This window comes from Platichthys flesus, chromosome 5 (genome assembly GCF_949316205.1).
Source record: "Platichthys flesus chromosome 5, fPlaFle2.1, whole genome shotgun sequence".
Classification (NCBI taxonomy): domain Eukaryota; kingdom Metazoa; phylum Chordata; class Actinopteri; order Pleuronectiformes; family Pleuronectidae; genus Platichthys; species Platichthys flesus.
The window spans coordinates 25474946-25489411 of record NC_084949.1 but is presented as its reverse complement, the minus strand read 5'-3'; the positions used below and the strand labels follow the sequence as shown (position 1 = coordinate 25489411).

General features: G+C 44.2%; 1 protein-coding gene across 1 annotated transcript; it reads right to left on the bottom strand.

Moving 5' to 3' along the window:
• Nucleotides 1–681: 681 nt before the first annotated feature.
• Nucleotides 682–11102, bottom strand: LOC133953175 (interleukin-2 receptor subunit beta-like). Its single transcript, XM_062386970.1, has 10 exons — nucleotides 10975–11102; nucleotides 8627–8848; nucleotides 8428–8542; nucleotides 8242–8335; nucleotides 7707–7794; nucleotides 7496–7629; nucleotides 3583–3805; nucleotides 3207–3300; nucleotides 3049–3112; nucleotides 682–2308 (listed from the first exon to the last, which is right to left on the bottom strand). The coding sequence occupies exons 2-10, from the start codon at nucleotides 8733–8735 to the stop codon at nucleotides 1391–1393; spliced, it is 1839 nt and encodes a 612-aa protein (XP_062242954.1). The 5' UTR covers nucleotides 8736–8848; nucleotides 10975–11102; the 3' UTR covers nucleotides 682–1390.
• Between the last annotated feature and the right edge of the window lie 3364 nt (nucleotides 11103–14466).

Below are 14466 nucleotides of genomic sequence, written 5' to 3'. Positions count from 1 at the left end.
CCATCTCACTGTCCATACGAGTCTCCAGGTTTAACAGCTGTTATTTAGCATCTCTGGAAAATCACGTTAGCACAGACTTCCCTCCGACAGAGAACAAGGCCGTTCTCTGTTAGTCTGCCCAAAAGTATATTTTCAAAAAGTCGTTATTTCCCTTTTCCCTGAATGATTATGATGAGGAATAAAGCTTCATCGTGTTAGTCAGGTAGGCAGCAGGCGCACTGATGTCACCAACCTTCACCCAGCAACCGTCAACTCCCCTGCACAGGTAAGTCTGATGGGAATGATGTTGTGTTCGCCCAGTTAGATACCCAACCCGTTACACAGAGTTCATTTCACCTTCCATGTAAACAAGAAATCCCAACAGGGCCATGACGTGAGTCTGCTGCACCGGGAGAAAAACCCTCTGAGGCCGAGAGTCTCAAATTCTTAAAAAAGCAGTGAATGCACTGACTTCATGGCCTTAATCCAGCCATATAATTAATCTGATAAGTTTTCTACAGCTACCCAAAATATTATATATCATGTGCAGAGCCCGACCTATGGATTGTGTTCATTTTATCAGCCTGGGTGTGTGTGTGTGTGTGTGTCTTTGAATGTATTGGCAATGATTCCTAAGATGATGTTTTCTGACCTATATGGTAAATAAATGGAATTGAGGCTTGATGCTTTACTTTTTAATCATATCCTTTATTATAAATACATATATATATTAAAAAAACACACAAATACAACCAAAATTAAAACTTTTTGACCACGTTGAAAAAAGCTCAGAATAATCCCTGCAATTTCAATAGGGCCTCCCATCGGAGGTGCTCGGGCCCTAACTATAGGAGCTTCATTTGCAGCATTTAAATAACATACACAGCTTTAATGCTGTGTATGTTATACATCAGTGGCTGGTAAACCAGACACTGATGTATATCCATGAAATAAATCGGCTGTTTAAATTATCATACAGACTCTCATAATATCATAAAAACCCATTCACATAAAGTTGTCATTTTTCAGAAGTATATAGAAACACAGTAAAAAAACATTAAATAGACTGAAAATAAGCTTCTTTCATTTTTCAAAAAGAGGGTCATCCCTTCAATGAAGGACATCGCTCACTTCGTAAATCTACGATACGTTGTGACATGTGTTGCTTTCACACCTGCACTGAACTCTGGGTAATCTCATCTGAAATAAGCTGGAGAGCACAAACATCCGAGTCAGTTGTTGGAACACATCGTGCAAAGTGTGACTGTAGAAGTTTCCTGCTACGTTCTTCATCTGGGACAGTCAAACGTTTGATTTCTGCAATCGGCTGAACTATTGAGAACTTGCACGAGCTAAACGTCTCCAGCTGTCATCGAGTGCTGCACATTTCATGTTGATGGATGAAAAGTTTTCAGTTTATGTTCAACACGGTTCCTGTCCTCGCCGGCATGTATCCCTCACCGGAGGGTCTGAGACTTGGACTTGGACTAAAACCAGAGAACTGTTGTGGGAAAGAAATCCCTGAACGTGGCAGAGCACTTGATGCGAGAGGAGGAGGAAACAGGAAGTGTGTGGATTTGCTGGACTTGTCTTCGTCTTCCAGGCTCTCATCGTGGCTCGCCCGCTCCTCTCCCCCCCTGCTAACCCCTGAATCCTGGCTGGGGAGCTCCGGGCTCTCCGGCTGCAGCCTCTGCACTTGCTCGTAGTCGGAACAAACCTGAATTGACCCTTTGCCAAAAACGCTTCCACTGCCTCCAAACAGTTTCTGAAAATCAACTGCTCCGATTCCTCCCTGTTTCTCCTCCGGTGCTTTGTCATGACTCTCATTGGCACTGATGTTATCGGCCTCCAGAATCTCTTGACTGATCTCTTCACTACTGCACATCCCTGAGTCTAGTCTCTGGAGCCTCAAGCATTCCACCTGGAGCTTCTCAACCTTCTCATAGTCCGAAACGACTGGCAATGGCTCACTGCTGCTGTTGCCTTTGGAAAGAAGCTGTAGCATCTCCAGTTCTTTCATTCTTTCCTCCTCTCTAACCTGTTCCGCATTCCTGCCGTCACCCAGACTGTGACGAGCGCCATGAGGTGCATCACAGGCAGAGGGCAGGGGGAAAGGTGGAGGAGGACAGAGGTGGGAGTAACTTGGGTTCAGAAATATGGAGCTGTTCAACTGGCAGATGCTCTCACTTCTCATCTTCGCCAGCAGAGCCACCTCTTTGCTGCAGAGTGTGGCAGCATCCACGGAGGAGACCACCTCCACAGAGGAGATATCCTCCACTTTCCTGGAGGAGAGGAAGGACTCGTTTGCCAGGTGAGGGCTCAACCAGTTCTGGAAGAGAGAAGGTGGGAGGAGGCATCGAGTTGATTAACAATATGCAGAACAAAAACAATTTACAAGGTTATAAACCTGCAAAAATCAACTGCAAAAGGAGAAATGTAAGGTGCTCATGAGGTTTTCTATCTTCTTCCTGTTTTCTTGATTCTGTAAATGCCACATGTTTTGTCTGATGATTATTTTTTTCTGTCTGGTTTCACATCCCACATAAGCGCATCTGTTAGTTTGGTTCTCTGCCTTCTTTAATATGTGTTGAGATTTTTCCATCTTTAAAACGATACTGTGGATTTGTCAGAAAGCGTTTGCTGGGGGTGCCCAGGCTGCAGAGAGCTGTGAAGCTGGTTCACACCTTTCACTGTTTAACATTTTTAACATTTTCCAGCAGGCGGTTATCAGTCAGTTATCTGGGGAAACCACCGAACGCTAACTGCCCCAACAGCCAATGACAGACAGAGCTATTACTGACTTGCTGAAGAGGTGACATTGGACTAAAATGTGTTTGGTAGTTGGAAGCAACTCCCTATGACCACAACTCATTTCCTGCATTTGCTAAATAGGTAATTAAGCTATTTTAATAACACGTTAGAGTCACGCTGCTTGTTCTGATGCCCAAGTATATGAACTGTAATATTCCTTTTCACACCAGAATCTAGTGTGTATCTTTATTTAGAATAAACTGGAACAAACTAAATCAAGCGATGAGGACTAAGATTGAAAGAATTGAATATGCTCACCTGGAAGTTGACATCTTTAAGGAAGGACTTTCCAGGGTCTGGACCTCTCATCTTCTCGTAAACCCTGAAGTACAGGATGACATGGCAGCTGTCAGAAAACACAGAATGCAATGCGCGTATAGGACAGAAGTCTTCTGTGTGTGGTGGTGTCTGCTCACCAAGAGGCTTTTTCAGTCCTAAAGAGGATGACGGCCAGAATCGAGGCCAGCGCTGCCCCCCCGATGATCACGGCCAATATGCCTCCAGTTAAACCTGACGAACACAGGGATTCTCATTAGCTCAGAGGTCGGCACACTGTGTGACAAATCTGGGTTGAGTGCATACAAAAAGAGAATAAGCTTATTTGACATGTCGTTTAAGAGAATCGCCGTTTTTTTCTTTATTCATTTAAAGTTCGTCCAGCTGGTTTCCTTCCCTGGAATTCTTGACATGAAACAAATCTCCAAATGCTAAATTTATCTCGGAAACTTGTTACTTTCCACTGAGGTTAAATTAACCAATTTATTCTGGTTATACTTGACATTTAACATTTACTTGATATTAGTTGTGATGGTGGTCTTGTGATTCCCACAGGGGACACCCACGATGCAGGAGGGCTCCATTCACTCCACGTTGACACGCGCGAACCCACATCAGGCTTCACTCGAACACGTGCCTCGTGCTTCTCTCCGAGTGCGAGCGTCTCATCGTCCAGCTGAGCCGTGCACTCCTGACCACAGCTTTTGCTTTTTGTCTGCTTAGTCTGCATGGAGGGATCCTGGCGAAGAAGAAAAACAAACAAGGGGACATTCAACACGTCTCTCCGTCCACTGATGTTTGGGTTTTCTACAGATCATATGTAAGTATTAGAGAGGCCCTGAGGGTCAAAAGACCACAACAGTTCACACAACACAACACTTTAGAAAAGAACATTTTGGAAAACACAAGAAAACATCCCAAAACCTCTCCTTGAACCGTCACCTTATCGTGGTGGAGAGGTTTGCGTGTCCCCGTGAACCTGAGGGCTGTGTTGTCTGGAGTTGTGCTCCTGGTAGGGTCTCCCATGGCAGAGTGGTCTCAGGTGAGGGGCCAGACTAAGAATGGTTCAAAACCCTCAATGAATATCGACAAAAGAGGAGATGGGACCCAGCCCGGAGGAAGCCCGGGGCCCCCGTCTGGAGCTAGGCCCAGACGGAGGGCTCGATGGCGAGCGTCTGGTGGCCGGGTTTGCCACGGAGCCCGGTCGGGCATAGCCCGAACAAATTACGTGGCACCCCCCCTCTCTTCATCTCATGGGCCCACCACCTGTGGGAAGACCCGTTGGGGTCGGGTGCGCAGCCACATGGGTGGCAGCGAAGGTAGGGGGTCTCGACGGACCAGACCCGGGCGGCAGAAGCTGGCTCTGGGGACGTGGAACGTCACCTCGCTGTGGGGAAAGGAACCGGAGCTTGTGAGGGAGGTGGAGCGCTATCAGTTAGATCTGGTGGGGCTTACCTCCACGCACAGTCTCAGCTCTGGTACCGTACTCCTGGATAAGGGTTGGACTTTATTCTTCTCCGGAGTTGCCAAGGGCGTGAGGCGTCGGGCGGGTGTGGGGATACTCATAAATCCCCGGCTGAGCGCCGCGGTGTTGGAGTTTACCCCGGTAGACGAGAGGGTCGCCTCCCTGCGCCTAAGGGTTGTAGGGGGGAAAACTCTGACTGTTGTTTGTGCGTATGCACCAAACAGCAGTTCAGAGTACTCGGCCTTCTTGGAGACCCTGAATGGAGTCCTGTATGGGGCTCCAGTAGGGGACTCCGTAGTTCTGCTGGGTGACTTCAACGCCCACGTGGGCAACGATGGAGACACCTGGAAAGGCGTGGTGGGGAGGAACGGCCTCCCTGATCTGAACCCGAGCGGTCGTTTGTTATTGGACTTCTGTGCTAGCCATGGATTGTCCATAACAAACACCATGTTCGAACATAAGGGTGCTCATAAGTGTACCTGGTACCAGAGTACCCTAGGCCGAAGATCAATGATCGATTTTGTGATCGTGTCATCTGATCTGAGGCCGCATGTTTTGGACACTCGGGTAAAGAGAGGGGCGGAACTGTCAACCGACCACCATCTGGTTGTGAGTTGGATCAGGGAGTGGGGGAAATTTCCGGATAGACCTGGTAAGCCCAAACGAGTAGTGCAGGTGAACTGGGAACGTCTGGAGGAGGCCCCCGTCCTAGGTATCTTCAACTCACACCTCCGGCGGAGTTTTTCTGGCATTCCTGTGGAGGTTGGGGGCATTGAGCCGGAGTGGGCGGTGTTCAAAGCCTCCATTGCTGAAGCTGCGGCGGCTAGCTGTGGCCTCAGGGTCTTAGGCTCCTCAAGGGGCGGTAACCCTCGGACACCGTGGTGGACACCGGTGGTCAGGGAAGCCGTCCGATTGAAGAAGGAGGCCTTCCGGGATATGATATCCTGGAGGACTCCTGACTCGGTTGCAGGGTACCGACAGGCCCGAAGGGCTGCAGCTGCTGCCGTGTCGGAGGCTAAGCAGCGGGTGTGGGAGAAGTTCGGAGAGGTCATGGAGAAGGACTTTCGGTCGGCACCAAAGTGTTTCTGGAAGACTATCCGGCACCTCAGGAGGGGGGAAAGGGGAACCATCCAAGCTGTGTACAGTAAGGATGGGACTCTGTTGACCTCAACTGAGGAGGTTGTCGGACGTTGGAAGGAACACTTTGAGGAACTCCTGAATCCGAATAACACGCCCTCTATGTTGGAGGCAGAGCTCGAGGTTGATGGTGTTTCATCGTCAATTTCCCTGGTGGAGGTCACTGAGGTGGTCAAACATCTCCGCAGTGGCAAGGCCCCAGGGATTGATGAGATCCGGCCAGAAATGCTAAAGGCTCTGGGTGTTGAGGGGCTGTCATGGTTGACACGCCTATTCAACATCGCGTGGGAGTCGGGTACAGTGCCAAAGGAGTGGCAAACTGGGGTGGTGGTTCCCCTGTTCAAAAAGGGGGACCAGAGAGTGTGTGCCAATTACCGGGGCATCACACTTCTCAGCCTCCCTGGTAAAGTCTACTCCAAGGTGCTGGAAAGGAGGGTTCGGCCGATCGTCGAACCTCAGATTGAAGAGGAACAATGCGGTTTTCGCCCCGGACGTGGAACTACAGACCAGCTCTTCACTCTCGCAAGGATCCTGGAGGGGGCCTGGGAGTATGCCCATCCGGTCTACATGTGTTTTGTGGATCTGGAGAAGGCGTATGACCGGGTCCCCCGGGAGAAACTGTGGGAGGTGCTGCGGGAGTATGGGGTAAGGGGGTCTATCCTCAGGGCCATCCAATCCCTGTACTCCCAAAGCGAGAGCTGTGTTCGCGTCCTCGGCAGCCAGTCAGTTTCGTTCTCAGTGGATGCTGGTCTCCGCCAGGGCTGCGCCTTGTCACCAATCCTGTTTGTGATATACATGGACAGGATATCGAGGCGTAGTCGGGGTGGGGAGGGGTTGCAGTTCGGAAAGGACGAGATCACGGGTACAAGCGGCCGAGATGAGTTTTCTCAGAAGGGTGGCTGGCGTCTCCCTTAGGGATAGGGTGAGAAGTTCAGCCATCCGTGAGGAACTCGGATTAGAGCCGCTGCTCCTTCACTTAGAAAGGAGTCAGCTGAGGTGGTTCGGGCATCTGGTAAGGATGCCCACTGGGCGCCTTCCTTGGGAGGTGTTTCAGGCACGTCCAGTGGGGAGGAGACCTCGGGGAAGACCCAGGACTAGGTGGAGAGATTATATCTCAACACTGGCCTGGGAACGCCTCGGGATCCCCCCGTCAGAGTTGGTCAATGTGGCCCGGGAAAGGGAAGTCTGGGGCCCCCTGCTTGAGCTGCTCCCCCTGCGACCCGACCCCGGATAAGCGGATGAAAATGAGATGATGAGATGACATCCCAAAACATTATACAACATTTTAGAGACAAGGTTAAGATTAAGATTAAGATGCATTTATTTGTCCCAAACACATGCACAGAGGCACACTCATGCAATTTTAGGGAAATTTAACCTCTGCTTTTTCACCCATCTGCTGCAGGACACACAGAGCAGTGAGCAGCCATGTGCGGCGCCTGGGGAGCAGATATTGGGGGAGTAAGGTGCCTTGCTCAGGGGCACTAGAGAGGGTAGGGAGAATCCTCTTGGATTTTTGGACAGATCAATCCAGGTTCGTCTTTTTGTTGTTTCTCAGTGGAGTCGAACCAGAGACGAACCAGAGACCTTTTCTGCCCATAGTCCAAGTTTCTGCCACTAGTCCACCGCCTCTCCCTTTTTCTGTTTTTTTTTTCTTTTTTTTCATTTCATTTTGTAACACCGTTAAATGTGGTTTGGTTTTGACCTTCAGAGCCACTGTAATAAATCATCTAAGATTCACTCTCAAGATCTCCAAACACTTAGTTTTACCACACACACACACACACGCACTCACACTGTATTAAAACAAGCACAATGTATACACACACTCCATGACTGATCCCATCTTTTCCACTGCAGCTGGCCGGTGTAAGTACTGAACCTTAGGCTCTTCTCCACTTCAGAGATCCAGGAAGCGGTGGTGCCGTTGATTCCCGGTTCACCTGGAGGATGCAGCTTGACTGCGGGATCACACAAATGATTTGTTGGTCACCATGGATGACAAGGTAATGCACAGACACTCACTCATCACACTCACTGTGGCAGCTTGGCTTGAAGGAGATGGTCAAAATCTGCTTTGCAGGGGCACACTCCAGGTTTATGGACAGGATGTGAATGGGCAGGAACTGAGAAAACATTAAAAAAATGTATGTTAATACAAGATGAAAAAGATGTAAATGAATCAAAGCTGCTGGACAGTTTCTCTCCTGAATAAGAGATTTAAAGGAGACAAGTTCCGCTCTGATCGGGGTTTGTGTTATCACTTGAAACATGCTCCAATTTAGAAAACACATCATTTTCCCTGAATTTGTTCTGTGTCATAACAAACTTGACATGATTATGCAAATGTGAGGCATTGGCAGTATGGACTGGACTAGGGGGGAGTCGGCTTTTAACTTGGCTGAACTTTGACACTAACAAAATCACCTCTCGAACACACTACAGGTGTTTAAACGTATAGATGCTGTGTCCCTACACATTAGACAGGTTTGAAGCAAATGAAAAATACAGGAACATTTGTCTCACCTTTGATTTGCACAGATATTTAACAGGATCTTAAATTTCAAACTTACATTGTAACTTGTTTTAAAGTGCAAGGTGCACTTCCTCAGCGCCGGTCCGGACACATGAGCCGGCTCCAGGTCACAGGAAGCGTTGTATGCATGACTAGTGAAAAAGAGAAAAAACGCTCCGGTCACTTCACTGCCTGCTGTAGTACTTGAGAACATATATGATATCTTTGTGGTTTCCGTCCTTACTTTGGCTTATCAGTTAACCTTTTGGCGTGAAGTGTGCACAGAGCCTCCCTGTGCTCATACGCACTGCTCCACACACAAGTGATGGAATGGTTGTAGTCAGTGTGGCAGGTGAGATCTGTGGGGAAATGGTTAAATGCCAAATCTGTCATGTGAGATTTTTTACAGAAAGATCTTTTCATAAAATCATTAAATCACTTACTTTGATCCGGCTGGTCGGGACAATCCAGCATCCTGACGCTGAGGACTTGAAGCACAGCGAGAAGAACCAGCAGAGCAGTTTTCTTATTTCTCTCCATTTGTTCTGTCATCAATCATGATGGGGGGGGGGGTTCTGGGAGATCTAAAAACCTCTGGGGATTGTTGTTTCCAGCCAGACGGTCGACTGCTCCGGCCTGCAGCTCACTGGTTCCTCCTTCTCATTCTGTGCAGATGAAGCAGATGCAACCGAGGACGAGTGAGAGAGGGATAACATGTCATATTTTATACCTATAACCTGCTGATAACGTTCTGAAATAACCCCGACCACAAAGACGTCAAGATACCCGTGACGCCCACGGTCAAAAAGCAGAAATAGACATATTTCACATCTGCCCTCAGTCTGGTTCCATGGCTGACAAACACCTGTTTGAATGTGCCACATTTCTTATGAATTATAAATATAGTCCTATGTTTAGTCAAACTTCAAGTTTCAGGATCAACACTTTAGATTTTTTTTAATCTTTTATGTTTGATTTAATTAATTTCCACCCCCCCCCCCCCGTAGATGGGATCCAGAGTCCTGTACAGCAGCACTTAGATCCCCTTTGATTCATATTTTAAAAGTAGATTTCTGATTTTAGTATTGAAAAGCTTCAGTAGTTAGTTTCAGCCGTCACCACATCAAGCCCCACTCGCTGAGAGGTGAGATGTTTGTTATTCTTCACACATGGAGGTTTACTCTTGTATTGTGGCAGATGTGAAAGTACAAAATTAACCCAAGCTCTACATCTGTAGTCCGCTGCTTCAAGGTGCTTCATTCCACCGGACTCCCTGGAAGAGAACGTCAGGCAAGTGTCAAAGAGGATGTGGAAATGATGTTCACAGTCGCTGCAGGTCACTTACTGAGAAATCAGTAATCACGATGACGGTCAACGCTTTTTTCTGAGAACCCAAATGTTTCATGATGCACTTCCTGCGTACGACAGGTCACAGATTACAGATTCATTTATCTTATCTTTGAGGGGATGTCACACACCATCAAGTCATGATTTCCATTAGCGTGTTTTATTAGAAACACGCTTAGAAACACTCTTTATATATATATATATATATATAAATACTCTGTGGTGGCTTAAAAATCTTTAAACCAAATATAAGAAGTAGTTCTTTGTAGTTTCTGTCACAGAAGATGTAAATCACACCCACTCGCACTAAAGGTTATATGAACTTTTAAGATAAAAAAGAAAAAAATATAGAGACTGACGATGTGTCTCCTCTTCCTCCCAATGTCCAGACATGAAGATGTGAGTACAGCCAGCAGCGTCTGCAGATCACTGGGGGGTTTCAACACCTTCTAATCTCAATTCATCAAGTGCTGTGCTCGATGGATAACAAGTTTCATTTACCTTTTTTTTATCTTCTTCTGACATTTGGACTTCCCCCAACCTGCTCCAAGAGCAGTTTTTTTTTGTTTTATTCACTTTCTCTCTCTGTTCTCTCCATTTCATAGAGACAAGCAAAGAAATGGAACCACAAAAACTACACACACACACCAAAAAGCACACACACACACACACAAACCACTTCCTCATCCTTTTCTCTTCCCGGTAAGCTACTGTTGCTTCTAACAAGAAAAAAAAACTCTCCTCATGCTTCATGTTCTCGATGAAACTGGTGCAAAGGTTTGTAAAGTCACAGCCTCTAATGGACTGTACACATAAAGATGGACGACATGACAGCCCCCCAAAACTGAAGCCAAATATCTGGATCACCCCCTGGTGGTTGGATGCAGTATAGGTTACAAGTCCCACTTCCTCCAAGTTGGTTGTCGGGACATGGACCAAACTAAAAAGTCAAGTACACGTCAAGCTACTTTCTCATAGTTGGCTTCTGTCATTCACTTCACTGTTCATTCATAATGCCACAGTGACAGCTGAGATGCTAGTTTTAAGAAATAGATATAAAAATGGATTCCTCCTGTTTCAGAAAAATGAAGCCAGAATATTGCGGATATAGATTTTTATGAGACAAGAAGAAGAAGCCATTGTATTTCCAGTCAGATCGAGTAATCTCTTATTTTTGGGGGGTTTCTTTGAAAATGCAAGATCTAAATAAAAACATATTCATCTGTGGATCTTATCACAGAAAGATTCAATGTTTAAAGGTCACTATCGCTGACAGACAAACACACCCACACACACACTCACACAGTATATACACATTTAGATCCCTTCTAATCTTTCTTCATCACATAAACCAACCACACTCGATTCTATCCTCCTGTAAAACTAAAGCCTCACTTCCTCCCACAGACTGGCTCAATTAGAGTTCACTCAGAGAAGAACCTACCCGTCCTGCGAGAACTCGGCCGGTTCTGTCAACCTCACACACACAGCAGTCGAGAAGTCCTGTCCATGGCGGGTGTGTGCTGAAAATGCTACGTTCTTCTCTGAGGATCTGAGCTGATATGAAATGAGTTACAGGAAAAGAGTGGTTGAGTGTGGTTTCTGTGAACGAGGTGTGAAGCCGCATCTGGGTGACACGCTATCCATGTTTCAATAGATGTGAAACAACGACATGGAAAAAACCCGTTCGACATGTTTCCAAGAGGCCGTGTCACAATCACATGTTTGAAGAAGTGACAGAAGTGTGTGCTCTCCCAATTTAGGTGCCGAGGAAATTCCCCTGAATGTAGAAAAACAAAACCCAAAACTATCAACTCGAGAATCCCTTCGATCTGAAACTTAAAGGATTCCTGTTGGAGTTATGATTTTGTCTGTGTTTGTTAAACAAACTAATTTCCATCATATTTTCAGAAGTGCTGGGGCCGGATCCAAGGAAGGACCCTTTCAATTGTGGGACGGATTTGGATCAAGGGGCCGGATCACCAAGGCAATTTCCTGTATGTGCAAATGTACATGGCAATAAAAAGAATTCTGATTCTGATCCAGGAATCTGTTTCACTTTCTTCATCATTGTGAGATAGTGTAAAGAACCTAAAACTCCCAGCGAGGGATTTTCTCTCTAATCACACAAGATGATTTGTTCCCACACAAACTTTAACACACAATAACCTTGAGAAGACGAGTTTGTGCACATAATTACCGCTGATGACTATTCTGTGTTTTCACATAGGAGCAGAACAAATTTTACCATGTGACGCTTCAAGGTGAACATTCTGTGCATCATGGTGGCTGCGTGCATCTGAACTCATTAGTGACGCACATGAATTCTTAGTAGATTAAGTTATGCACACAAGATAACAAATACTAGTAAAGGCACGTGTTGAACTAGATGATTTCAGGCTGTAGCTGTAACATGAACCGTAATGAAAAACTGCTCTAGTGCTTTGCTGCCCTCAAGTGGACGCTGTGTGAACTCATCATGAAAAAAGCGTTCTGTTGAGAATCAGACATTTATTCACATTGTAATAATAAAATAGAAAAATATATTAATACAGTGTTGAACAGGATTATTAAGTACATGTCACAACTGTCCAATATTTGACTTTTTACTTTTTTGCTAGTACGACTATATCAGATTTCCTATTTTATTTTTAAAGATGATTTAAGAAAGTAAGAATTTAGGACTTTTTGGACGAGGTTGCTCACAGGGACAGAACTCTGTCTTTGGACTCCATGTTCTTAGCAAGATAAGAGAAATAATTTCTTTGTCAGATCGACACACTCACCAGTAACGACCAGGATAAGACGGCTACTCCCTCTGACTGGAAGAGCCGAGATAAAGAAGCAGGTGGCCTTCTCCTCGTGCTGCTTGTCCGGCTTCCATGAAAGGAAATGGAAGGTTGTAACCTTTACAAAAGGCCCTTAGCTAAGTTCTCCTATTAAAGAAAAAGAGGAACTGGATATTCTCACTTCTCCTAATTTCAACTGGTCTTAGTTGACGTTGTGTATCATGGTCAATGCCGGGGGAGATTTTTGAGTATTTGTTTCATAGGACAATTACTTTTGGAGCCAAAATTGCGTTTGTGCGTATTTCTATATTTCTATTATTAGCTATGATTCTTGCTTTTCCATCTCACGTGGGCTTTAGCAGGTTTTCATGACAAATTGTACAGTTTAGAATCTTTAAAACAAAAATTGAATCCCCTTTTCAATTTTCAGGAAACTCATCCATTGTCATCCAGATGCAAGGGCTGTGACATTCAGGTGAAGCAGTTTGTGTACTGATTTAGAATGGATTCAAATCTTTAATGAATGAGCATTCCAACCTGATACTTGTTATGACCTTGACCTCAATAAATTACCCCCCCCCCCCATTGGACACAATGCAAAGTTTTGCGACAGCACCGTTTTTTGCATTGACATAAAGATGATAAGAAAATGTATATGTCTTGACATCCCTTTTGAGTTTTACCAGCATTTGCAACAAGTTACAATCAGACTATGCTCTGTAACATGTTAACATTAATATGAATGGAATATTCTACAAGCAAATCAAGTTATCATCATAATCTGTGTTATTTCTTTTTCACAATTACGTCAATAGTTGAAACATTGCTGTTCATATCGTCACTTTCCCTCCCAATTGAAAATTAAGGTGATTTTAAACATTGCACAATAACTGTGTGGACAACTGGGATGATGGATGGTCTCTGTGGCCCCCGGGGGCCAGTTTGAGAACTGTTGATACGCTTCACAGGGCACGAGTGTCGTTATGGTTTACAGAATAATAAAATAATAATTACACTGGAAAATAATATGATCTTCCAAGTATAGATAGATAGATAGATAGATAGATAGATAGATAGATAGATAGATAGATAGATAGATAGATAGATAGATAGATAGAAAGAAAGATAGATAGAAAGATAGATTCAGAGAGAGAGAGATAGATAGATAGATAGATAGATAGATAGATAGATAGATAGAAAGATAGATAGATAGAAAGATAGATTCAGAGAGAGAGAGATAGATAGATAGATAGATAGATAGATAGATATATTCAGGGAGAGAGATAGATAGATAGATAGATAGATAGATAGATAGATAGATAGATAGATAGATAGATAGATAGATAGATAGATAGATAGATAGATAGATAGATAGATAGATAGATTCAGAGAGAGAGAGAGAGATAGATAGATAGATAGATAGATAGATATATTCAGGGAGAGAGATAGATAGATAGATAGATAGATAGATAGATAGATAGATAGATAGATAGATAGATAGATAGATAGATAGATAGATAGATAGATAGATAGATAGATAGATAGATAAAAAGATAGATTAAGAGAGAGATAGATAGATAGATAGATAGATAGATAGATAGATAGATAGATAGATAGATAGATAGATAGATAGATAGATAAAAAGATAGATTAAGAGAGAGAGATAGATAGATAGATAGATAGATAGATAGATAGATAGATAGATAGATAGATAGATAGATAGATAGATAGATAGATAGATAGATAGATAGATAGATAGATAGATAGATTCAGAGAGAGAGAGAGTGATAGATAGATAGATAGATAGATAGATATATTCAGGGAGAGAGATAGATAGATAGATAGATAGATAGATAGATAGATAGATAGATAGATAGATAGATAGATAGATAGATAGATAGATAGATAGATAGATAAAAAGATAGATTAAGAGAGAGATAGATAGATAGATAGATAGATAGATAGATAGATAGATAGATAGATAGATAGATAGATAGATAAAAAGATAGATTAAGAGAGAGAGATAGATAGATAGATAGATAGATAGATAGATAGATAGATAGATAGATAGATAGATAGATAGATAGATAGATAGATAGATAGATAGATTCAGAGAGAGATAGAGAATTCTTAATGATATCTGATCA

Excerpts from the sequence above, each read along its gene's own strand:
- LOC133953175 (XM_062386970.1), bottom strand. The coding sequence starts at position 8,735 with ATGACAGAACAAATGGAGAGAAATAAGAAAACTGCTCTGCTGGTTCTT. Across the intron at positions 8,543-8,626 it reads TCCCGACCAGCCGGATCAAA|ATCTCACCTGCCACACTGAC; the intron begins GTAAGTGATTTA and ends ATTTCCCCACAG. Across the intron at positions 7,795-8,241 it reads ACTTTAAAACAAGTTACAAT|TTCCTGCCCATTCACATCCT; the intron begins GTAAGTTTGAAA and ends ATGTTTTCTCAG.